Source organism: Rhea americana, unplaced genomic scaffold (assembly GCF_003343005.1).
Source record: "Rhea americana isolate MKP2758 unplaced genomic scaffold, rheAme1 scaffold_2, whole genome shotgun sequence".
Taxonomy (NCBI): Eukaryota; Metazoa; Chordata; class Aves; order Rheiformes; family Rheidae; genus Rhea; species Rhea americana.
Window position 1 is genome coordinate 6,855,412 of NW_028186149.1, and position 26,510 is coordinate 6,881,921.

General features: G+C 42.4%; 1 protein-coding gene across 1 annotated transcript; it reads left to right on the forward strand.

Moving 5' to 3' along the window:
- The first annotated feature begins 633 nt into the window (after positions 1-633).
- On the forward strand, positions 634-23,787 carry GNB5 (G protein subunit beta 5). Its single transcript, XM_085303386.1, has 11 exons — positions 634-883; positions 5,253-5,389; positions 7,084-7,125; positions 7,978-8,054; positions 9,554-9,686; positions 13,701-13,844; positions 17,063-17,154; positions 17,275-17,323; positions 19,969-20,065; positions 21,197-21,363; positions 21,733-23,787. Exons 1-11 carry the CDS (start codon positions 772-774, stop codon positions 21,742-21,744), a joined length of 1,062 nt encoding a protein of 353 aa, XP_085159512.1. The 5' UTR covers positions 634-771; the 3' UTR covers positions 21,745-23,787.
- Positions 23,788-26,510: the final 2,723 nt, after the last annotated feature.

The window sequence follows — 26,510 nt, forward strand, 5'->3', positions numbered from 1 at the left end:
AAAGGAAAGAAAAGAGGAAAAGTGATAGCAGAAAATTTAAAAACAAGGAATTCAAAGCCTAGTAGAGAGAAGGGCTCATTCACATCACTACATCTGTCATACAGGCACAGGGATTAGGTGAGAGACCTTCTGGGTGCCTGAGTGCTCTATTCAGCCCCTGCCTGTAGGGGTGTAAGGGAACAATGGAGCCGGGCCGGGACAGAACGAGTCTTCGAGTTTGACATTTTAAAATGCCATGGAGGTAAAGAATAAGGATTTCTTTTTCTTCTCCCACAAAGTGTGCAGTTTTGGGTACAAACAAATTTTGGTTCCAAGCAGAAACACTCTTCTGCACATTTATCTGGGGAAAGGAGACCTTTGGGGTGTGCAAATGGCTTGTGCCATTGGGCTTTGTTGGAGAAAGCCTGTGACCATGGGGGCTGTTTGCACACAGCCTTGGCAGGAGTGAGGAGAAGAGCTGAGGCCAGCTCGCAAGTGGCCTGCCTTGAGGCTGGCCCTGAGCAATGAGCCCACCGGGCCGGTGCTGCCTGCTCTCCCCGGGGTGTGTGGTGGGGGAAGGGGCTGTGCAGGCAGGTGCTGGCTGCAAGCACAGCGAGCAGAGCCTCCAGTCTGGCCTCGGACGTCAGCGTGGGGAGGGGGTGGGAGTCCAGTCTGGCTCCGGCTCAGTTGCTGAAGCAGCGGGAGCCTCAGCAGCATCCCTGAAATCCAGGCAATCAAACTCCTCCTCTCTGCCTCTCGCTCCTTTTCTCCCTCCTTGCTTCCTTTGCAAAGATGGCAACCGAGGGGCTGCACGAGAACGAGACYTTGGCATCGCTGAAAAACGAGGCTGAGAGCCTGAAGGGCAAGCTGGAGGAGGAGAGGGCCAAGCTGCACGATGTGGAACGTGAGTGGGGTCAGGGGAGCGTGGGGCCGGCAAGGCGCGCCGTGGGGCGTGGGGGCAGTGAGCACGGTCAGCTGCAGCCCGGCAGCACAGGGCTCAGCTCTGCTGAGAGGGACCCACGGGTAAACAGGAAAACATACAGTGTTGCTGCCCTGAAATGAGCCGCAGCTGGAATCCGGGTCTGCCTGCCTGCCTGGAAAATGGAGGCTTCCTGCTGTGCAGCGGGACATGGGCAGGGCCCTTCCCCCCGCGCACACCCGGCTGTTAGGACAGTCAGTTTTCCGTATTTGCTGCAGGCGAGATGAAAGCATGATGGGCGCGTGAACATGGCGCACCGTTCAGGCAGCGCCGGGGTCCTCTGCTGCGATAAATAGGAAGCGAGTGCAGCGGGCAGGCGGGCAGCGGAGGCTGCCGGCTGGAAGCAAGGACACCTCCTCCACGCATGTGCCCTGCTGTGCGGGGTCCGTGGGCCTGGCTCAGGCTGCAGATGCAGAACTGCTCATTTTGAACTGTATTTGGTGCTGGGGGAAGGATGAGAGACAGGGACAAGAATAGACTGGGACATACTTCACTCAGTGGATTCTGAGATTTATTCGCTTCATTTAAGTGCATATCTTGGTRGCAGAAATAGAGGTTAAACCTACCCTTGCAGAAGCTAATGGGAATTTACTTTAATGAGGCCCAGATTTCAGTCAAGGTATACCACTCAAAAAGGTGCATTGTTTCTAAAAGCAACCCCTCTTCGTCCCAAAGGAAAAAACAGCCATCTAGGGCTGACTCAGAGGTGCTAGGTGATTCCATACTCCAGCTATCAATGCTTAACTCATTGTTATCAGCTGCAATTTCAAGATGCATGGTTAATGTAAAATAAATGATATGGTCAGAGTTCAGCCTCCTCTGCCTCCAATTCAGGATAAAAATAAATTAACCTTGTTTTTATGGAACTCCTCAAAAACATACAAAGTCACCTGAGATACAAAAATGCTTTTTATTTTGATTAATTCTTTTTTATAATTATGACGATGCATTGAAATTCTTTTTTTTTTTTTTTTGAGAAAATGTGTTTATATAAATTACTATATTCCTCTGAAATCCTGTGGCTCATTAGGAATTGTTGTAGGTCATTATAACTTTTTTTTCTTCCTTTTTGATGCCTTAAGTGTTGAAGAGGAATGTGAGTCTGTATCTAGTGATTTAGATTTTAATATTTTGTAAGACCAAGGGACTGGCAAACATTCCTAAATTGGGAATGGGGGATAAAATATTTTTTTTTCTAGAGTAAATAAAGCACTTTCTTGTTTAAATTGGGTAATCATATGTTATATCAGTGTCCTATTAGTAGGAATCATTAAATATATGGAGGTGGCCTCATTACAGAAATGTTACTGTAAATCATCATAATCTTGTGATGTAATTCCTGTATCAGAAGTAGTGGGCTCTCTGTTCAACAGACCATTTAAGTATATGCTTAAATGCAATTTGATGAAGAAAGCAGAGTTTTACCTCTGATTGCAGTGATACTGTAACTGTGCGTGTCAGTGTAGTCAGTTATAGGATATTTATGTCTTTYAGTCACATGTACAATCTGTAAAATTATGTTGGAAGACAGTGTTTGCTTATCTGTGACATGATTTCCAAGGCAAAAGTCTTACACTACTGCAGAACAGTGCTTCCTCATGATATTTTATATCATTGATCAAAGCTTTGGGGCACTTAAATTATTGCCAAGAGCTATTTATGCAGAGTTTAGAAGTTCCAGAATAAACCATTTCTTTYGTGTTTTTTTTTTCTAATCTAAAATTATATCTTTCACATTTTTTTAGGCTGATCGTGATTTTCCCTCCATGGTTCCCAAAACAAACAACTGGCTGAATTAGGATTGTCCTTATTTGTTCAACTGGTTTTGAACTGCAGCTCTCAAAAATGTGGATGGAAAGAGGAAATACCAAACATACATATGATTTGCAATCTGACAATTTTAAGGATTCAGTTCTATCACTTTGAATTTCAAGTATAAATAAAACAGTTTGTTTTATTGTTCATGTGATCCTTAGATTTATTAAAGTCAGAAGGGACCATTAAGACCAAATGACTTCCAAAACAGAAAAGATCAAAGAYTGGTACCCAGTATTGTCTGCATCAAGTCCACAGCTTCTGTTCAGGCCAAACCATGTGTTTTAGAAAAATAATCTGTTTTATCTGGACCCTTGTAAAACTACCCARGTTACTCATTGACTTTAGCTGATCCTTCCTTGAGTGCATAATTTTTAACACAGTTTTGAAACAGTATCGCAGAACACTTCAGAATAATTATCTGATTCTAAAACCTGTGTTAGGCGAGTGCAAGGTTTTATGGCTGTGGTTGGAGATAAGCATCCTCAGAGAATCAGTAAAGCTAAAATAGACAATTCCATAGCGTCTATGTTGTATTGACGTAATAGAAACACTGCCCATTGTCTGTGGAACACTTGTTTTTTCAGATATTTTCATGGAGACAAACATCTTTCCAGCTGCCATAATAACCTCCTCTGTACTGTTTTCAGGTCTTTTGATTGGATCATTTAGCAGGGTTCAGTGGGCAAAAGAAGAGGAAAAATGTATCTTTTCTTCAGTGGGCTTATATGGTACTTCCTCAGACCTTTTTACTTGCTCCTGACCCCTGTTAAAGATGATTCTGTAATGGACAGGAATGGTGGATAGCACTTGTCCCATGGCTGAGCGAGGCTGACAGTGGAAGAGCAGAGATTTCAGGTGAGAGCCTTATGCTGGCACAGTTTGCAGGGCTGGTGTTTTTGGAGAACATCTATGGAAAAGCTATTCCATTAGAAAACAGTTCCTGATGTAGACAGAAATTGCTCACCCGATTCTGTTCCAGGGAATAATCTCAAATAATGTTAAATATGCCTGTTCTTTCACTGTGACAGCCCTTTCCAGCCCATGAGCTTTCTGGCAGCAGCCCTAGAAAAGACAAGGGTGTGAAGCAGCAACATAGCTCCAGAACAGTCCCCTGCCATGCAGGGCATGAGCTTGGTCTCAAGCATCATACTGAAAAGCTTAAGCTTTCCATCACCAGCTTGTTATAGCATGTGAGCTTCTCACTTTATTTCACCTGGTTTGGGTCAGGCATTGCCGCTTTAGCTGACAGCAACTGTGTCGTCATAGGTTTCAGCATGGACAAGCACGTAACGTAAGGAAGGGCTGGAACCTATTAACTGCCCTCTGGTCAAGTCATACTTAATTCTGGTGCCAGGGTCTCCAACCCCTTCCCCAGGACCTCCACTCCATTATGAGACTTTTGGTGACTTCTACACTCCATGGTGCTCCATGTGAGGTAAATTAGAGCAGTTGGAGCTGCCACAGGATGCCAGGCCACATYGTGCCCCGGCTTAGCTCCACAATAAAGCAACAACACTGGAGCAGGGCAAACCAGTTTCCTTAGATGGTACTTTTTCCTCGATGTGTACAGATGACCCCAGCACAAGGCATCAGGGTTAAGTGAGATGGCTTAAGTTGTGTCCACTGCAGTGGGTTGAATTTTACATCAAAGTGAGTTTGCACAATTGGAAATCTGCGGGAAGGGGAGTTAAAAATATCAACTGAAAGTACTGCTATTAAATGAGGTATGAAATAACTAACTTCTCCCTCAGAGGATGTTACTCATGAAAGCCACTTGCCTGCCCTCTCTGTTTCTTTTTTTTTTTGTAAAAGAAAGTGCTGGCCTACCCAAGGTCTTTGAGGTCTATAAACGCTGTTTGGAAGTTGAGTAGTGCACTTTTAGGGAGAGCATTGAGCTTCTCAGCTTGCTCAGAGCTGTGTCCTGCCAGCACCTGGCCCAGAGGCCTCCTCCAATGCCATGGCACAGCAGTCACCAGTGTCGACAGCCAGTACCCATRCCACCTTGCCTCTCAGCTGCAGCACGCCTGGCACTCTCACACTCGGAACAAGGGTCTTACTGTGAAAACCTTGGAGATTTGGTGCTGCTTTCCCTTCTACTTGAGTACTACAGGGCATGTGTTAGGCTGGAGGCCGTCCATGCTCTTTGAAGCCTCAGTCAGACTGAATATTTTCCAGTAAGAGGGGAGAAGGAGGCCAGGTAGAATATTTTCTGGTTGTATTTGGGTGTGATAGTTTGCAAGAGCTTTAGCTGCTACAGCTCTGTACACACAGAGTGTGTGTTTATCTGTATCTTTATCTGGTGAATATATTCATACATTGCTTACCATAGCATCGATCTTTACAACCTGTCAGCTCTGAAACAGAGTTCTTTGGTTTACACCATAGACTGATACTTCATGGATTTATTACTGGAGCATAAAGGTTTGCCAGGGCAGAGGTTTGATAACAGTCTCTCTTAAAAATCAATTCTTTGCAGTTCATCAGGTGGCAGAGCGTGTGGAGGCACTGGGCCAGTTTGTGATGAAGACCAGAAGAACCCTGAAGGGCCATGGAAATAAAGTGCTCTGCATGGACTGGTGCAAAGACAAAAGAAGAATTGTGAGCTCTTCCCAGGTATGCCACTGTGTAGATGTTTTTCAAAACTAGTGTTGGGCATTATAGAAACCTTTTGGCTGTGGTACGTACCACTCTGCAAATGCTACCTCTGTATAGCATAAATGGTTTCAAGATACTCTTAAAGCAATTCATTGCCAACATGTTTATTCCAAGAACACAAATCCAAGTTACTGAGCATTGCTACATCTGTGGTAGTTAAAACCCTAAAGAGTTTTTGTCCATATATATTCAGATTTCTCTAAGTATTCCCTACTACAATAGAAGATAAAGAGAATGCATTTGATGCCAAATTACACTTATCCTTGTTCTTTACAAACTCAGTATTCAGTGATGATTTCAATTCATGTATTCAGAAAAAATAATTAGGAAAAGGGAAAGGAAAATTTTTTATTCTTCTAGAGATTTCTCTGCACAGAAATTTCTTCTGCAGTCTGTGATTGGTGCAACCTTGAAAACCTCAGCCAAAGTTACTCCCTTTGCTAGGGCATTTTGAGAAAAACAGTCCTAACACCTGCTCAAGACCAGTCTTGTTAGCTGAGAGAAGGTAATGAGATAGTTACTTTCTAGATGTACTGGTTCATCCTGAACCCAGAATGGTAATAAGTGAGCTTGTTACATCTCACAGCTGTTTGCAGGCCTATATGAAATGTCAGGAGGTCTCACTTGTGGGATAGAAAGAGGCAATCTACATAGCAAGCTGCCTAACGCTGGATGTTACCATTCATGGTGCTCTTAGAAGAGAATGGAAATTAAAATAATTAATGTAATTTTTTAAGTGGTAAAAATGTCAGTGTATAAATCAGAAAGCTAAACAGGGAATTTGTAAAGCATTTTTTGCACTTTTGACTTCAAGAACTGTAATGAGTCCAGGTAACAGCAACAATTGTTTTACCAATAAACATTTCACTTTCRAAATACAGAGAGGATAAGCAATATTATATGCATAAGACAAAGTACCTGACCTAAGYGCATAGACAAAGTGATTATTTTGATTTTCCTAAGTGTTCTTGTTGGCGCATTAGCCAATTGCATCAAAGGATAATTGAAGGTTAAGTAAGTGTAGTGAGAAGTAAAGAGAAAAGCAGATAAAGCATAGGAAAACAAAGATGAATAAACAGTTCAATATTCATAAATAGCCCCCATGAGTGCTGCCAGCTCTGAGAGTGATTTGTAATGTAGATGACCTATTGTGTTTGTAAGGCCCTTTTTAGAGCCACCAATAGATTTTGTACAGAATATATGACTGGCTTTACAGATGGTGGTTATAAGCTAGGAGAAATACATTGTCACTGAAAGGAAGCAAGTAAGGATTCACTCTAGTAATGTTTTCCTGMGGAGATGATCTTTTCCATAATGTGTGCTGTAAATGAAAGAACTTCTCATAAACAGGCTAGGGGAAGCCCTTTTAAAAATAAAAGTCCTCTAAGCCCACATTAGTCATCTCTGTAAAGAGAAGATATGCCCTTCTCCTGGTTAAAGAAATAACTAGCACAAGGAGTGTCTCCTCTGTGCTTCATTATGMCCATTTTACCATTCTTAAGATGAAGACAAAAATTTCATGAGGGAACTGAACAGGGGATAGAAATGAGCAGCAGTATTTTCCTCAGATATTGGAAGTAGGCTAACAGTAATGTGTCTGGTATTCCTCAGTTTCTCAGTGTTTCTGTTTCTATTTGTGTATTTTCCTTCAGGATGGGAAGGTGATCGTGTGGGATTCCTTCACTACCAACAAGGTAGGTAAAACTTTATAGAGTAAGCCTGAGATTTCTATGCACAGGGCAAATGATGGTGGGATAACAGTGCTGGGTTGGAGGACTCACAAATGTGTAGCAGAAGGCTCTGGGATGATTGGATAACATGCAAACCTCCAAAAGCACCTCAGGCTGAGGGGTCCAGAGCAAATGAGCTTACTTGTCACATCTCTGATCAAAGGGCCTGTGTCCTGGAGTTGATCGTGCTCAGCAGGGTATCACTGGCAGGCTTGGATCTGCCCCTGTTCCCAACAGAGAGGGCTCCCAGCACATGGCTCCACATGCAGGGAACAGCTGCCTCGCCATGCAGTGCTGCAGGGGAAGGCTGGGTGGTGAAACAGAGATCCTTCCTGGGCAGTATCTTTACCAAGTGCCATGCTTAAACAACTGGAACTCTTCAGCCTTGGTATTCACTGTGACATGGTGCTACTGCTTCTCTGAGCCCTGCCAGTACTGCCTCAACACCTACAGCTCCAGATACCTGAGAATAAACAGGTTGTTTGTAACTCGCCTGCCTGCATACAGCRGTGAGACCTTTTTAAAACACCAAGTTCAGTAAACCCAATAAAAGATGTTCTGTGATCAGTACAGGGCTCATGAACAAGGTGGGACATGTCAGGAAGGAGGTGACTGGACATCTTCTTGCTGCTCCTCTGTGTTATACGGTCAGGGTTTACCCAGCCTAGTTGTGTTGTGACCAGGGAAAGCATTTGTATCTTTTCCCAGCCCCAAGGAGGTCCCACGGCAATATTGGACATACTACTCTGTGCTAATTTCCTTGCACCAGTTGGAGAAATGTTAATGTTTGAGCTTTATGGAGATCCTGTGTTTCAGGAACATGCAGTGACGATGCCRTGTACCTGGGTGATGGCGTGTGCGTATGCCCCATCCGGATGTGCCATTGCTTGTGGGTGAGTTTCCAGTTTCTGCAGCTGCTTCCTTGTAGCACTGTCCCAGCAGCTTCACAGATGTTGACAGTTATAAGCTTGCATGTCGATCATGGACAGGAGGACTGCACTCAGTTCCTGTGATCCTGTTCCTATAATGGTTCATACACACAATCTCCACTGACATCAGTGCAATAACATCTGTTGTTTAAGCATGGCAAATAATCCTCTTTCAGCATTTATATCATGGCTTAGGAATTCTTCCTGCATACAATTCTCAGTTCCAGCTTAGTTTGTGTGTATCGTATGCATGCTCTTAGAGGTGGAGAATTAGCACAAGGATATCTGAGGGTGAGGTCAGACAGTAAGGATTATCAGCACTTGAATAAATCTTGGGGGGGGGGAGGAAGGGAGGGGGCAGTAACCCTATCCTCAGTAAAGATAATCTTCAACTTCTCTGAGGGCTCAGGTTTGAAGAAATGGATTTTTTTTTTCCAAGGAAGAAAACAAAGAGATATGACGTTGACAAAACACCTTTTAAAAATGGACTGTATGGATTAGACAAAGAAAGCTTGGGGCAAGAGAAAGCAACAAGGAAGACTATTTTATTGTACAGTTAGGAAATATGGAAGTAAGCAGACTGAGACAGAGAGACTTCATAAATATATGTGGAGAAGGACTCTGGAAATTATATGATTTTGACTAAAACTCAAAGATGGCAAGATAGCTGTCTTCACTCTCTTAAGTCAGGCAGGAAGGGTGTGTATGTGTTGCATTACCTAGTTCTGTGTATCTGTTGTGCTGTCAGGTAAGTGCTGTGCCCTTAATACAAGACACAGAATCTTTAATTGGCAGTGAGCCTGAGATCTTGGGGACCAGGACACAGCCTGAATCTACTTGGACTTCAGGAAGGAGTCAAAGTGGGCACATCTGGCCTGTGAGACCCAATCATATCTGGTGTAGGTACAATTGGTAGTCGGACACACTAGCTACAGAGTCAGTATTTATATTGCTATTTTTCCAAATTCTTTTTAAAAACCCTGTCTCTACACATATTAATCTGCTGTACCATCTTTCCAGAGGAGTTAGGTCATATTTATTAAGGTAGATAAATAGTGATGTTTTAAAGGCTAATACTCACAATCACAAAAGTCAGTAAAATAATGTCCGTTTGCAAAAAAAATAAAAATAAATTAAATAAAAATAACCCTAACGTGACTGCTTTCTCACCTCCCAGTTTAGACTTTACAGAGATTTGTTTCAATGCTATTTATAAACTAGATAAGGGCAAAAAATACTGGACCTCAGCTGCTGAAGTATTGTAAAGTAAACAGTGTGGTGAGGCATCTGGGGCTTCCCTGCACAGGTAGATCTCAGCTAGTATAATAGAGGGAAGTCAGTGATCGTAAGGATTTGGCAGTGCAATGCTGCCAGGTGGTTTCCTTCTWTCACCGCTTCCCTTTTGTCATTGCGGTTTTAACCAGTTCCCTTCTCTCTATTATTACTATTATTATTCTCTTTAGAGGCCTGGACAACAAATGTTCTGTGTACCCACTGACATTTGACAAAAATGAAAATATGGCTGCAAAGAAGAAATCCGTTGCAATGCACACAAACTACTTGTCTGCCTGCAGCTTCACTAACTCAGACATGCAGGTAAATGCATTCCCTACCCGCTGCTCACTGTCTAGCCATGCCTAACTTGGGCTGCATTTGTACTTGGTGCAAGTAACCTTCCATGCACCTGAAGTGTTTTGGCACCTGGTGCCATGTTCTGCACCATGCAGGAGCTGCTGGAAAACCCTCCCTGGTGGCAGTGAAGGTGCTGCAAAAGCTACTGTAAGAAATGCTTTTGTCAGCCCAAATGGGAACAGCCACTGTTGCTGCTGCTCCCTGAAAAGGCCTATCCCTTTTGCTGCTCCCTTGTGAAGGGAGCTCACTGCTACCCAGTGTGTTCTCTGTTCGTTAGATCTCTGCTGGCTTGTGCTTTTAGGAGTTCAAACTAATATAAATAAATAAAAACCCAGTTCAGGTAAGACTGGATTGAGTATATGCTCTGCCAGCTGGTGGAGACCGTGTTGCTTGCCTGATTTGTCCTAGATGTCCAGCCAACTTTGCTTTTGCAAGTATTGTGCTTTCTGTCTTAGTATTTTTTGTTTTGTACCATATGAGATATGTGAGCTCAAGATGAGGGCCTCACTGGGCTGACTCTGCCTGTACATGTAGTGGTATATTCCCAAGAGAGAGAAAGGAAGTAATATTATCCCTGTTTCGCAGCTGGGATTTGAAGCACACAGAATCAGCGATTGCTCAAAGTTGCAGGGGGAGTCAATAGCAAAGCAAGTAACAAAATTCAGCTCTTCTGAGACTAGGCCAGCTTCCTCTGTACTGAACATCTAAAAGATCTATTTCTCCGAGAACATGAAAGACAATGAAAGAAGCCAGAATAATCCTCTCACTGACTCTGGCTGTAGTGTTTTAATGCTCAGTACAGATCTGTAGCAAAATAAAGGGAAGGAGGGAGCATTTTCATTGTTCTCCATGGCAGCAGGGCTGAGTACAAAGGGAATACGCTTGTTCCCTTCTTTCTAGATATTCGGAGCTCTTATGAAAGAAATATGAACTCTGATTGCTTCTATTTCAAGACATGAGATATCCAAGAGCAGGTTGTTATTTGCCATTCTGTAGTTTCAGTAATGACTCTGAGGTGCTAATTCAATTTATTGTCATGGAAACAGAAGGCATGGAGGTACCACAGTGCTCAGACATGCTTAACTGTGACCTTGCTGTGCAGGAGCCCTGTATGATTAAAACAGTGTCTAAATTAAGTGGAAAACTTTTGGTGAGATAGAAAAGCCAGTATTATGTTTTCTTGTCCATATCTATATGCATTATGATTAAATCCTACAAAAGGCAAAAAATACTTATTTTTCATAATAACAAAGAAGGAAAAACTGAGTCTTTTTCTTCACATTATATAAAACACTACATACATTCTCTTCCATATCAATTTAATTTTGTATTACTGTTATTAAATAATAACAACAGTGGGTTTAGATATTATATATACAGTGATTCAGAGACTTTTCTGAAGAATTTATGATGAAATTTTATTGAGATTGATAGGCTTATGCTTTTAAGTGGACATTTATAACTCAGCTTTAGTTCAAAATACAGAAGTGGGTTGTCTAAGCCTCTGTTGGGACACAATTTTGTAARAGAAAATCGAGAATCTTGAATTTCTTATCTTTTTTCCTCTTATATAATGGCCTAAGTATTAAAATTATTCACCATCTCTGAAGCTGTGAGGTGAAACAAGAAACAAACATGCTATGCTGGTGTTTCCTAGGCCTCACTGGAGTGTGCTGGGTAGCTCTGCTCACTTTGCTTGTGTCAGCAGTGGGCTTGCTCCCCGTCCTGGCCCACGCTCGAGGCCTCCGCAAGCCTCGCGCCAGCAAGAGCAAGGGGTGCCGGCAGCACCAGGTTCACTAGTGCTGCTGTGCTGCCTCTGTTGCTTTCTCGCAAGAGTTGCAGGTTTCCTGCAGAGAGGTGAAAGTCGGGGGGGGGGAGGGGAATGCAGGGGCTGAGATCCATAGGTGTCTGGTAGGTGCAACAGAAAGAGGGGAGAGCTGGGAGAGATGCGTTGTCGGTTAAAGCCAATCTCTGGCTGTGCGGCACTGTAAGATGTCCCAGCCTTCCCCAGCCTTGCCCCTCATCACCCAGGCTTGGACTGACTCTGCGCTGAGAGGCGYGCACCGCCTTCACAGCGCCCCAGACTAGTCTGGCCAGAGTGAGCATCTCTGCCTCAGCTCCACACAGAGCCAAGAGAGACTAGCTTTTTAAATTAGATATCCACAGTTCTGAGGTGTGATAACGCTCCCCACGTGACAGTGCTCTGTGTGTATTAATAGCAATGGTTAATTGGGATCTCAAGTGTTCTGCATAGGGAAGCCAGCCATGCTCCCAGCTCCCACCTTCCAAGAGCTGAGAATCAAATGCAACCCTTTGGGAACACTGTGTGGCTGAGAAGACCGAAGTAGGAGTCACTGCTTTCCCCCCAGTGCTGCCTTCAGCCAGGGCTTGCCACTGCAGGCCTGGGGTCAGTGAAAGCAACAAGGAGGAGTGGTGCTTCCTGGACTTCCCCAGCAGTGTGCAAGTGCGGCTTGTTACCGCCAGGTGACAGGCAAGGATCCCTCATCCCATGCTGTTGGCACCCGACRGAGAGAAATGAACACCTAAAAGCAATGATTCTTTATTCCTTTYTGGTTTTATATGACAATACCTTGAACTTGAGTCCAAAACRTTTTGTGTTAAACATTATCTGGAGCTRGAACTCTGGGTTGCCAACAGATCATCCATTTACATCATTAGTTACCTCTACTCCCCTCCTGTCTTTCTTACATGCTTTTTAGAAGGGCAAATCCTCAGAGCTGAAAATCTGTCCCTCATCCAGAAGTACAAATATTCCAGAGAACAAAGAAAATTATCAATCGATGCTGAAAGCTAGGCTAAAAGATAATTTAGGACTTCCTTCTGCTAGTCTGCTAATCTCAAGATACTAGCACATCTCTGCTACGGGATTCACAATAGTCTGCTTGGCAATTTTTGTAGGCCTCTGTTTATGGTAGAGGTTTTTGGAGAATCTGTCAAACATGATCTGTGTTTAACTTTTATGCAGCTATGTGAATGTCTTCACAGTTGTGTGATAATTTTCTTCTTGTATCTTCTTGCGTTTTCTTTTTGGCTTCTAACTACGCACAGAGATCCCTTGAGTTTCTTCACTGAATATGAAAATAGTCTGTGTACAAAACTTGAAGGGTCTCCTAAGTTCGCCTTTGTCTCTTCCATGCTTGTGCACAGGCACCCTTACAACCTACAGAATTTGTGATTGCATAACAGCTTTGAGTGCCAAGGGGAAATTTTGAACAATTGAGCATCATCAGGATTTAACCACAATAACAAGCCATGATCACATGTGCTTTCTGCAAGCACTGCAGCAGATGAGAGAAGCTATGAGCTATGTTTGGTCAGTATATGCTCAAGTCCTTTCATGCATAAGTGGTTTTGGATAAGTGAGAGGTGATGGACTTGTCAAACAACTGTCTAGACAGACTCACTTCCCTTTCAGAAAATCCATGAAATTCAGTTTATTGAGTTTGACCTGGTTATTTCAGGTAGAAGAAAATGTAGAGAGTTAAACAGGTATATTAAAACAGGTGTACTTAAATCCAACAGCTCATTTTTTTTTTAACTCCTTTTGAATTCCAACAGCGTAAGTGTGGAGAAGACTATGTACTTTGGCAGACAGGAATACAAATCTGATTCTACCTCATTTTGGAGGATATGGACATACCAAGAGAGCCCTGCTGACATCAGTTCTTCAAACTCCGCTGCACAAAACTGACCATTATTTAATAATGTATACACTGTGTATTACTGTGTAGTAATAGCTGTGCCAATGCTCCTTTCCTTTCCACTCTACCTTTTCTTAAAAAATAAGAAGCTCAAACTCTACTTAGATCCACATTGCTTTTATGATTTTGATTTATCACATAGTATATGAAATTAGAGCCATTCTTGGTATATGTATAAGATGTCAGCGGTTTCTTCATGAACTTGAAGATCATATGCTGATTTCTGTACTGTGCCTTTTATTGCCATGTCCTATAGATCCTGACAGCAAGTGGAGATGGGACTTGTGCACTCTGGGATGTTGAGAGTGGGCAGCTTCTACAGAGTTTCCATGGTCATGGAGCTGATGTCCTGTGTCTGGATTTGGCCCCTTCTGAAACAGGAAATACCTTTGTTTCTGGGGTAAGCAGGAGCTTAATATAAAATTAAGCATGTGGAAGGGAAAAGGCAGCAAAACAGGAGGCTCATGATCTTATTAAAAGAGTGCTGGAGCATTTAGTGGGAGACCCAGTGAAATCCACTTATTACAAGCACATTTCCCAAGCTGGAGCAAATTAAACCTCTGACTGTGGGGTCAAACCCACACCGCCAGTCTGACTGCAGTTCTGCTTACTTAACAAATTCCACCCCACACTAAAACAATCCAGCTTATGATCAAAACAAAGTCTCTCCTGGGAAAAGAAAAGGCTCAGAGTTAAAGCGGTGGTTCATAAAGCAGACAGAGGTGTGAACCCTCCTTACACGGGAGCCCCTCCACAGCAAACAACTTCTCACATTTGGCTCCTTTCTCGCACCCAGCTGTTAGGAGTCAGGGACAGGGTGCGCCAGGCTGCTGCTCAGGGCATCGAAGCAGGGCTGTAAATAATGTACATGCCACTGCGTTGCTCAACTGCTCTGCAGAAATCAGAGGATAGCTTAGGCACTGACTTAACTCTAGCACAAGTTGGAGCAGACACAGATGAGGTGTGGCCACATCTTCAGCTGTTGCTAAGTACCCTTTGCCTTCCAGTGGTACTACAGGCATTTAAAGCCCCTTAGTCAGGCAAATGCTGCCTTCCTCCCTGTCTTGGCCCAGAGGAWTATACAAACCAAGCAGGGCCTGCAGGACTAGTTTGGGAAAGTACGCAGTGCATCTTTTCATTCTTGGCTGGCTGCTGAAGGACTGTTCTCCCAAGGGCAACTGAGACACAGGTGTTTGGCATTTAACCACGCAGTAAGTCAGGCAAGGTATAAAGGTGATTTGGACAAGGCTCACCTCCCTTTCAAGGTGGTGGTGTTCTTTCCCACAGTAGAGGTTGAGTGTGCTAGTAAGAATTGTCAGGAGTTGTGCGATGACCTCTCTTAAGGAGGCAGGTTGCTACCAGTAACTTTGCTGAAAGTATCTGGTTTCTAAGGAGAAGGTAGATACCTTTACTTGGAGTGTAATGGCAGTCAGGAGCTTGCAACTGCTGCCTCACAGATGTGCCTTTCCCTAGGTGCTGTGGTCCCCACTGGCGTAGCCATATGTTGGTCCTGCCGCTTGCTGTTGTGCCAGAGGTTGCTGACYGTGGATTAAGAGATTCCACTTTATGTGCTCTGAGTCAAAGACCTGTCTATACACAATAAACCTGACCTGTTACGGCGCTTTTATTTAATGTTTGGCTAACCCATCATGAGTAGAGCATAACACATTGGCCCAGTTTGTCTGTTGCTAGCACAGCTGCTCTGAAGCGTGACTGAAAGCTAATTCCATCTGAGTGCATTAGTCTTCCCAGGCTTTTCTGTAACTCAGCTTACTTCCCAGAAAGGACAGATTCATTCTCCATGAGAACAGCTCAGCTTATTATAAGGCAAAGAATCACAAGCAGCTATGGTACCACCAAGAGAATATGTAATACTTGTGTCGATATAGCAGCTTGGGCATGTCTGTACTTACAGTGACTTAACTCATCAAATACCAACTCAGCAAAGATTGATCTTACAATGATTTGATGTGGATATAGCTGAAGCAATAAGCAGTACAGCCTGAAGTTGTAGTGCCATAGAAAGACTCACTGTATTATGGCTACACAATACAGTAACCTTGAGGTGGAATAAGCAATTCCTCCTCAGCGTGTAGACTGGGTACTGCTGAATTTAACTACTTAACTAAAAATCACAGCTCTCCTTAGAGAGTTGGGTGAGCTCAGGGATGAGCCCCTGGCTGTTGTGCTCTCTGAGCACTGTTCGTTGGGGTAAGTTTGATAGCACTCGGGGCCCATCTCTCCACAGGTGGTTGCTGATTTCTCCTTCAAAACCTTAGGAATCAAAGCACCAGCTTGTCAGACTGGTCTTGCCCCAAGCTCTCAGAGAGGTCAGTAAGAATGCTGCACATGGAAGCAATGTGAAGGGCTGGCTTGGGTTGTGGCTGGGTTTCAGAGGGAAATCTGTTGAATCCAAAATGTTCTCCATCCTGTATGTTTTCCCTTATGCAGAAACCACAAGGTGGTAYAGAAGGAACATTACCTCTTAATTATGGCACCATTTGTAAAAAAGCCTAGAATTTAGTTTCATTAGAGAGTTGCAGGAAAAAGATAAAGGTGTAAATTGTGAGGAGACTATTTAGTTTAACTAGCAATTATATCTGCTTAAAAATAAAAAATGAATGTGCTACGGTCTGTTCAGCAGAATGTACTCTCTAGGAAGGAGGCCTGGTGTGCACCACATTTCCCAGTCTCTGTGTCTCTGGGACTACTGGGACCTGCACAGAAAGGCAGAGGTCCCCTGAGCTAAGCCTACTTACTATCTTCCCTTTAGCAGAGTCATATGTATTAAAATCTCCCATCACCCTTGGAAAAAATCCTGTGCTTTTTTTCTCCTGTCACTAGTATTGTGATAGTAATGAGACACTGCAGCTAAGAATGAGGTAAGAAATGGTCCCCACCCAGAGGAGCAAGCATTAAATGATCTTTCTAAAGCATAGCTTGGAAGGACAGATTAAGTTTTCACAAAGAGATGAAATGGTATTACAATTCTTTTGTCTAACTGAGCTAGCAATAGAGTACGTGGACACAGAGCCACAGCAGGAGTTATAGTGGGAGAGTGGGTAGGGGACCCTCCAGATACAATTATTCCATATTCTCTTTCAGTATATTAAAAGAATTTGTCATAAAACTTTCAGTGTTGAATATTAATTTTTTATATCAGGCATGTTAAGTGGTTAGAGAATGAGTCAGTCATGCAGCTTGGTGTGTTGGTGGGGATTGCGGGATGCAGGTATGGCAGCAGCATTAGCAGAGCAGTGCAGTGAGTGCTGACTGGTGTTGGACAGCATGCGCTAGTGCCTCGGGCCTATCTGCACAAGAACGCCTCACCAGCCTCTCCTTGCTGAGTGGCATCGCAGCACTACAGGAGTGCTTGTACGTGACACCCCTGAGGGTTTTGCCTTTGTGTCATACATTCCTCCAAACTCCAGCTCCATCAGTTTTGGGGGYTTCAGTATGGTAAACTCTGGGTCTGCTTTGCTGCTTAATTCTCCTTGGAGCTGTGATGTTCAGAGCCCTGTGAACACAGCTGGGCTTGAACATGCACATCAGACATGTGGGGGCAAATGTCACCATTTGCACAACTGTAGTGATTTTTTTTTTTTTTTGTCCTTTTAGGGATGCGACAAGAAAGCCATGGTTTGGGATATGCGCTCTGGTCAGTGCATCCAGTCATTTGAAACCCATGATTCAGATATCAACAGTGTCAGGTCAGTATGTTTCTGGGTGAGGACACGTTTGTGATGCTGAGCCATGCACTGGTTCTATTATTCAAGTCTGACCTCATTAAGTAATGTAATGTGTTCTGGTCTTCTTTTACTCATGCACAGATATTACCCAAGTGGAGATGCTTTTGCCTCTGGTTCAGACGATGCCACGGTATGTTAATTCAGCAACCTAGCTTAGGAAAGATCTGTTACCTCTCAGGTCAGATATTCCTAAAAGAACAGGTCATATCTACAGATGTCTTTAAGTGGCTAAACTGGGCCTGTGACACCAAAGTCACAGAAACAATAATTTTCTAATATGTATAATGCTACTGGAAAAGTCTAGTAAGGTTTTTTAGGTCACCTCTGCAAAGTTTTCTGCATGAGGTATTTGCCAAATATTCATTATAGATTTTCTATTTTTTTAAGTTTTATGATCAAAATTAGTTGTCTTACTAGAATATATGTGACCACATGCAGTCATTGATCATAGCGTGGGAGGAAACTACAGCTTCTGTTAGAAGGACCAGCACGTTGCCAGGGCATGAACAGAACCTGAACACAGATGTACACATGCCTTCAAGGGAGGAAGCAAGACAGATGCAGAGGGACAGTGGTCTCAGCAGTGCGGTGCAGGGCAGATCTAGTCAGTTGGCCTTCAAAGCTCTGTGTGTCCTGGGAATGCAGCCCCAGGTTGCCCTTGGCTATATATTCTCTTCCTGTGAGCCTGACTCATGTTTCCAGTGCTTTTTATTGCAATGAGTAATTGCATCCAAGTCATCCTCGATGATATAATAGCTCTTGCCAAATCTTACTATCTATGAACATGCTGCTAGGAGGGGGCAACRGTACATTTTGACTGGTAATTTTGATCAGCGCATTGCATGCAAATACCACTTATCTGCTGATGTCCTTGGGCCCCTGAGTGATCTGCATGATCTAGCAGATCTCACTGCGGTCAGCGGGTATCCATGTGGGACAGCAGTCTGCCCACAGGCATAGTCTTGCAGGAGCTGAGCTGACTGTAGTATTAATTCAAAAGGGAATCTGCAGGAGGCACCTGGCACCTTGTTTCTCCTGCCTATTCAAACATCACGCTGAGTTGCATGAGAGTGAAGAATCTTTCTGAAGTATTCTGTCTTCCAAGCACATTTTGAGTCTGCTCTAACACTGGCTAACCTCAACAGAAACATTCCCCTGGACTTCAAAGGATGTGGAGACCTGCTGTGGCACTTCTGGAAAAAAATGTATGCCACTTTTAGATCTTGAAAGCTTCTACTGTAAATTAACACCTCTAGCTCTGTGGTGAGCCCAGTGCATCTCTGTGCATTCAGATGTGGCACTGGAGCATGTGAGATGCTGAGAGAGATGGAGAAATTCTCCATCATTAAATTCCAATGAGAGCACTCTCTTCCCCTCCCCACCCCCCCAAGTACCACTGGTTCTGGGCTCCTGTGCTTATTAATTCATTTCATGAGTTTTTCTTCCTTAACTATTCCTGACTCCCCTGACCTGAATAGGAGAATGGAAAATTCCATGTTTGTACTTTTGACAGAGGCCTTGGCAGTTTCTGCCAACTTGATTGTTTAAATGAAGAAGTTCATGTTTTCCATGTTACAGACAGGTGCACTGACTGATCTGATTTGTATACTTGGGGATTTGGGGGAGCAGATAATCCTGTCTGTCTGGAGGGAAATCATAAAAGTGTGTTCACACAGCAGTACTGTCACCTGAGGTGACCCTGACTCTGTATCAGGATATTCAGATAGAATTATTCATTAGAGATGGCACTGGGAAACTTAGACTTCAAAAACCTGGCAGCTTACCATGATGCTGTGAATAAAACAGTCTTTCCTTTATGTACAGACTTGAATAWCAGCCATTTTTCATTAGTTAAGTCTTAATATTAACAAATCCATGTGTCCAGTGTTTGCTTAAACTCAACATATTAAGGAAGATTTCAGTTAAAATAGTTTCAAAAATGTATTTTGATTTCAGGCCTAACAGGCTGCCATTCTGAAGGGCACTGAAATTTGATCTGACTATATAGCATTTCCATGTTAAACAAGCCTAAATACATTGGAAAATGGTTAAAACAGAAATTTAAGGTTGTGGAGGTGATTGAGGGAATTTTGTCTAAGAAACAGAAACCAAAGATTTGTATAAAAATATGTTACAAGTTATTTTCATGTTGATTTTTCAAATTAGGGTGACATTGCTGTTGAAACAGACAGGTCTCCCTTTAGGCCAGTGGCTGTTTTTTGTCCTATCTTACTCAGAGCAAGTATTAGCACTTAGGCTTCCCTCGTGCCAAAGGACTGTCCTAACCATCATGCTCTACAGTCAGTCTTCCCAAAGTATGTGAGGGATTTAATCCTGTGTCTCCCAGATTCCAGTTACCACTTAGACCATTGGCTTTAGAGACTGTCCCCTGTGCACAGCTAGTAAGCGTCAGCGTACTCTAAAATGTAAGGATTCACAGTGGGGAAGCAGGAGGGTAGGCTGAGAGTGCTAGGACTTTCTGTGGGTACCCAGGATCCAAAAACCACCCCTAATCTCCTTTAGAGAAGTGGTTTGGAAAAGCAAGTTCCTCACTCAGTTAATGCAAAACAACACTGTGTTGTTTAGACCCCACTGGACTCCTGAGGATTCTCAGTTACAGTGGGCAGAAGTAGCAAAAGGAAAGAAGCCAAGCAATCGTTTCCTGTGATGCCTGTTAAGCCGGGGTCCTTCCCACTCACATTTTTCAACGAGATGTAGTAGCTATTGACTCCAGCCTTTAGTGAGGCATGTGTGTTGTTTTTGTTTTAATCCTAGTGTCGTTTATATGACCTTCGTGCGGATAGAGAAGTAGCAATTTATTCCAAAGAGAGCATCATTTTTGGAGCATCTAGTGTGGACTTCTCCCTCAGCGGTGAGACCTGAATTTTGGATGTTTTCTTGGTATTGGGAGTTGCTGCAGATTGTAAAGTTTTGTCAGTTTAATTTGACAAAGCATTTGTTATTACAGATMAAAGCAACATTAAATACCAAAAGAAATTTTTAATATATGGAAACCTTTTTTCCTCTGTAAAGAAAAAATATTCCTCAAATAGCCTAACTGGCTGTTGCTTAGCTATAATGATGAAGAGTATTTTTCTGGCCCCCTGAAGGCAGGAAATATTTTACCATTATTACAGCTGGCCTGGAATTACATGATAATGATTAAAAACATTTCAAAAGAAACATGAAATGTAACTAAAATATTAAGCACACTCACATAAATCGTTTATAAAGGATAATAAATGATTAATACATGTAAAAGTATGTTAGAGGGGCATGAGGACAGAACCATTAACTGTTTTKCACTACTGATCCAGAGACTGAGCTTGAGACCTTACTCTCCTCCCTCCCTTCCTCCCCTGCCCTGGCACAAGCCCAAAGCTGCCTGCACTATCCCACTTGAGGACAAGCGTGTGGCGCATCTCGCCTCCCCGCCGTGAGCTGCCCCTCCGATCGTCACGCAGACGGTCTGTGGACAGTCACAGACACCATAGCAGGAACTGCTGGAGATAATGAATCACTTACCAAATTGTTCAACTATTTGTATCCAAATAGTGAAGTTGTTCTTGTGTAAAGTCTGTGCAGAATATTCTTACCTGCGATAGCAATTGGAGTGGGTTTTTTTAGTTTCCCATTACTTTAGCTTGATCTCTTATCTCTAATGACTGAACAGATTCCATGTATTTTCAATGAATACTTTAATCTAATTTAACTTAATTTTTAACTGTATTTTAAATTGATTGATTTTAATTAATTCAGCGCTTAATATGGATAACTCAACTGTAGAAGGCGGCGTTAATACGGATAACTCAGCAGGAGCATGGCTAGCATGTGGGAAGCAGTGCTTGCAGCCCGTTAACAGAGGGAAGTCTCCTGTGTCAGGCACAGGAAATCTGCATTGTATCTGGCTTGGTGATAAATGTCCTGCAGGAGGCACTTGCTGCGGTCTATAAATACTACCCGCTTAAGACCTTATTTTGTACAAATCTAATTCTCTTCGTAGGTCGACTACTGTTTGCGGGTTATAATGATTACACCATAAATGTCTGGGATGTGCTGAAAGGATCTCGTGTGTCCATTCTATTTGGCCATGAAAATCGTGTTAGCACCTTGCGTGTATCTCCTGATGGGACAGCGTTCTGCTCGGGATCCTGGGACCATACTCTGAGAGTAAGTATGTGGAAGACCTGGTTTGGGTGTTNAAAAAAAAAAAAAGTGAGAGAGGGTAAATTGTCTCTAGAGAGACTAAAATCCCCCAGATTTTCAACAAAATTAAATGTTTGTAGAGAAGCAACAAAGATTTAGGTTTAAGTACTATTCCTCTGTTATGTAAACAAATGAACAGGAAATTCAAAACAAAAAATACCCATAAAATGCTAAGAGAACTTTTAAGAGAATTTTGAACTTATGGCTTAAAATAATAATTTTGCCTCATATAATGGTTGCTGACAACTTGTACCAATAATCTGACTGGCCAAATTTTAAATGTTTGGTAGAATAGTCAATGACATAAATGATTATTCAACTCTCTTTCTGCAGATCTGGGCTTAACCTGAGATCCTGTRTCTAAAATCGAATGAAGACTTGTATCCTGGACTACAAAAGCTGCATAAAAAAACACCCCCAAAATCAAAATATTTGCTACACTATAAAATGGTGATACTGAAACCACAGATTAACACAGCTAGGTAGAAAAATGTAATCTGCTTGAACACATAGCAATTATCAACTTGTAGTAAAATGAAATGTTTTAAATTCTGTTTTTGAAACTACCTTCTTCTATTAGAACTAGTATAGATAAATATAAAAAGAGACTTTTCTCTGAAGTCATCTATATGATAGAAACGAGTACTTCTGTGCACATTATGTATTTATTTGCATGAATTGAGTTTCCTTTTACGGTAAATTTTTTAAAAAATATTGATTTTATTTTAGCATATTAGCATAAGACTTTGGAAACATTCCTTAGTAGTGTGTTGAATTTTGATATTGAGAAGTGGAAGGAAAAACAACTCTCTGATACTTTATGATGGCATTATGGATGGCTGAACCTTCGTACTAAGTAGAACTGCAAAAGGCCCACTGTGAAGGTACAGGTTGTTATGATAAAAAGGTATTTTTTGTATAAAAAAATAATCATTTCAATCCCCCTTTTTTCCTACTTCCTTTTTAGATAGAAATAAGTATTTCATTACTGTGGTCTGAATTTAAAGAATCTGAATGTATATAGAAAGATTAACTGCAAAGTTGAGGGATATCAACATGATTCACATAATCATGAGGTACTATTTTAACCRGTAGTTTCTTAGAAATTTTTAATTGTATCACTTGATGAGTGAATTTTCTTTTACGTACAGGGATGTTACATGCTGAACACTAGGCACCATCATGCTGATTGTCAAGTGTTTTCCAAAAGTCATAGCCATTCTATGATCATGGTTCTTGTTTACACGTTGGCCAGTTCACACCACTTTAGCAGGGTAATATACTGTTAAATGTGTAAAAAGGCAATATATTCCCAGTTTAAGGTCCTTTTGCCAGATGAGAGCATTATAAGTTAATGTAAATACAGACCAGACCTTACAAGCCAAATTGAACAGTCCTTACTCTAACRGATCTCTCACTGAAGTGCAGGCAGTTTTGTCATAATTGTACCTCAGCATAAGTAACGGTGACTTTTTGAAGAACTGCTATGAGTCACAGTCCTGCGAATGCGTGATACAGGTACCATACTTACCAGAATGAGCAATCCAGCAGACCGATGAGCAGGTAGGTTTTAGGGAAGCAGTATAACTGGCCACACATGCTTTAAGGACCTGGCCTTCTCTGTGAACATCATAACATGATATAAACTAGCAGGACTGGAGCCACGTGGAGCCAATGCTGTAGAACTAAGAAATATTCRGGTAAAATGGAGATATAGTTAATTGTAGAACTATTGGAGAATCTATCTGTATTCATACACTGGAAACTGTTGAGACTAGAATGTGTGACCTTTGCTCATACAGATGCCTGCTGAGTTGAGCTGAACGGAGGTACTTAAGGAGTGAAGTATAGGAGAAATGCCAGGGGCCAGCAGAGTTTGGCCTCCAAAATGCAAGTAATAAGATGCATATCTGAAAAGATGAACGATTTATATTTAGTTTGAAACAGCAGTAAACAAATGATCACTGGAGTTGGCTGTTCACRTAAGTTAGGATGCTCAATAACCTAAATCCATTAAAAAATGATTTTTAATTGTATAAAAATTGTTTTAGAAAAGAAGTCTCCTCTTTCATGAAAACATTAGGTTCCATGAATCCATGACCAATTATGGCCATTTCAGTGGAAAGGTCAGCCTTCAGTGTCCAACGAACTAATTCAGCTGTTTCCGTTTGGAAAAGTCTACTGCAGTGCTTTGCAATATTTGTGGTAAACTGTCCCTGTAAATAACTGAATGCACTATGGAAAATGTAATGTCATATAGATTTCACTGTGCAATACTGAGTCACTACACTGTACACATTTGCTCAAAAGATTAATATTAATGTTTTGATTGTATTTATTAGTAAGCTATTTGTTTTGAACATACTACATTGTGTCGATACTTATGAATGGCCTAAGTATAATAAATTGTATTTTACATACTGTGAATGTATATATAGTCATTTTTTTCCATTAGTTAGGTACTTGTAATGGAGCTATTGTTTTTGTTTCTTGGCATTTATTTTTTGCAACATACAGTTTCTTGGATCATTTGTYCTGCAAAGAGCCATGTGAAATACAGATCTATCAGCAAGGTAAGCAACTGTAACGGTAAAAGAGCAGCCCTGGAAAATACCTGGTCTGTACTCCATCTGAGTTCCTTCTGTATTTAGGAGGCCAGAATTCAGGTTGTGTTTTTCTGCCCAGAAGAGTCACAGCTAATGTGATGTTTCCTTTTCAGATCTTCAATGCTCTACCCAAGAATGCACTGAAAAATGCAGAGTATGTGTCTTCTGGGAGCACAGGCTTCTCCTCGTATCGCAGAGTGACGCCAGTAGAAGTCAGGCATCTAAACACTGTTAATTGCCTAGGCGATCACTGTTTGGGTAAATCATATTTGCAAATTACCTTATATGCAGCAGCTCAGTTTTCTGCCTTCTCGGCAGAAGAGAACTGTGCTAGGATCAGCTGTTGTCTCCACTTCAGTGTACGTTTTGTGGTCAGCATTAAGGCTGTTGGTGGAAGTGCTCAATTTAGACACTGAAAAAGCACTACCTCAACTTAAGCACATTGTTTCATTTCCTTTTCTTTTTTGAGTGAGGGAAAATGCTGAGACAGCCTATTCTAAGTGACATCAGTGCCAAAACTGTCACCAGTTCCAGCGGGAATAGGACAGACATCAGATCTTGGACTTTTATTCTTACAGGGAGAAATTCCATGGTTCTTCCACTTCACAGCAATGGTGCTGGTATTCTGTATATTAGCTGTGGTCTCTTAAGTAGGTTTGAATGGATTCAACACCTATGAAAAACATCTTTTTGTTTCTATGGCAATAGCGGAAGCTATGAACCAGGACAGACCTCAACTTCCCATCAAATAAATAAAAATATAGGAAACAGGGTATTAAAATACGTGCTGTAATCTGGCTTACTAACAGTTGCCCAAGGAACCTTTGGAAAACCCAACATTTTGAGACACCCCCATTAGGACAGTCAAGCCATTTGTTCCTCAGAAACACCTCTCTCACAGCTGCCCTACTCCTGTACATGAGGAGAGGTTTTCAACTGCCTTTTGTCCTTTTCATCTCTTTCTCCCACTTTGGTAAACAGCTCCTCAGTCTAACTTTGGTTAGAGCAATGAGGCAGTCTTTTCATATCTAAAAACCCAGGCAGAAGCTCTATCTTCTTGACCTGCTCCTTAGCTGGCAAGTAAATGAAAAACAGTCCAGAAAAGATATGGAAGCTGGCCATAATCAAGTTGAAAGTGCAAGAGAAACCATAGCTAGGGCAAAGTCACTGTCAAACTGCTCCATTCTGTTAAACAAAAATACCATATAAACAGGAAGGGTGGAATAGGCTATTGCTAGAGAAATAGTAGCCTCTCTCTCTTGCTCTCCTGCCATGAGGAATGCAATAGGAAATTCCTGCTTGAGAATTAACAATCATAGGGAAAACTTTAGTTAAAAAARGATGTGTGTAAATCATTGGTGGAAAGTAAAGATACCGTTTCAGCTACTCTAGCTAGCTCTAGCACATAAACACAGTCTAGATTTCCCTGGTTAAAAAAAAATAATAATAATAGGGAGGTGTAAAACTTAAGAGTTTACTGTAGGAATAACTAAGAGATCAGGCTGATTCTTAATAGTGATCTGAGAAATTGCAGTAGAACTGGTTCCATCTAGTTGTTTTTAGAGTTTCTGGGCTTATCGGGATTGTTGTGTGAGTGTAAAATTGAGGCAGAAGGGCTGTAACCCCAGACAGGTAGAGTGAAGTCATGAATCTTGTGCTGGTCTGTGAGGCATCCTGAGCCTGTTCTGCGATGAGAAGTGAGAGCCTAACTCAAGGTGCAGGCAGCTGCTGCTCCGGCCTTTCCCAGTGCCGCTCGAGGATGCGTAGTGACGGCGCAGTCGCACAGCCACCTTACTGGGCTGAGCCACCACCTGAGGCCACTGCTGCAAACTGGCACTGAGCAGGAAGCAAAAGCTGGGTGAGTGAGATACTATAGCTACCTGCTCTGAGCCCACTCATAAATCCTGCAGTGGTAATTCTGAGAGTTTGGATTACTTGTTTAGTGGTTAATGGTTCTTGGAGCTCCAAGGGCATGGCTGGGGTGCAGGGGCAGTTTCCAGCAGAGATGCCTCCTCAGTGCTGCACAGATTTATGCTTTTCGTAATACAGTGAACCAGCTGGCTGTTCATCTTGCTCTCAACCTCTTTATTTTACAGCAGCARTAGTGAAGGGCCCAACCTTTGTGCTGTGCGTTATGATCCTAAATCCTAAATTTATGGTCTGTATGCCCATCAGAAAGCAAATGCCATTGCATTAGTTTGGGAAATACAAAGTGTGCTCATCCTATAGACCTAGAAAACCTGAACCTCCTTTTGATGCAAGCAATACAGACTTTGGCCGCTAATGTTTTAACACATGACAAAAGTACCGTATCAGACTGTAGTTAAAACTCAGTATTTTGCTTCATTGTGCACGGAGAAGTTAGCGTTGGGGCGCCTTTTTTCCCCTTCCAGCTGCGAAATTAATTTTATCTTCAGAACGGGCTTGCCGTGGCTCCAGACGGGGCATCCCGCAGGGACGGCGGCAAGCGGCAGGGCCGGGCCGGGCCGGGCCGGGCCGGGCCGG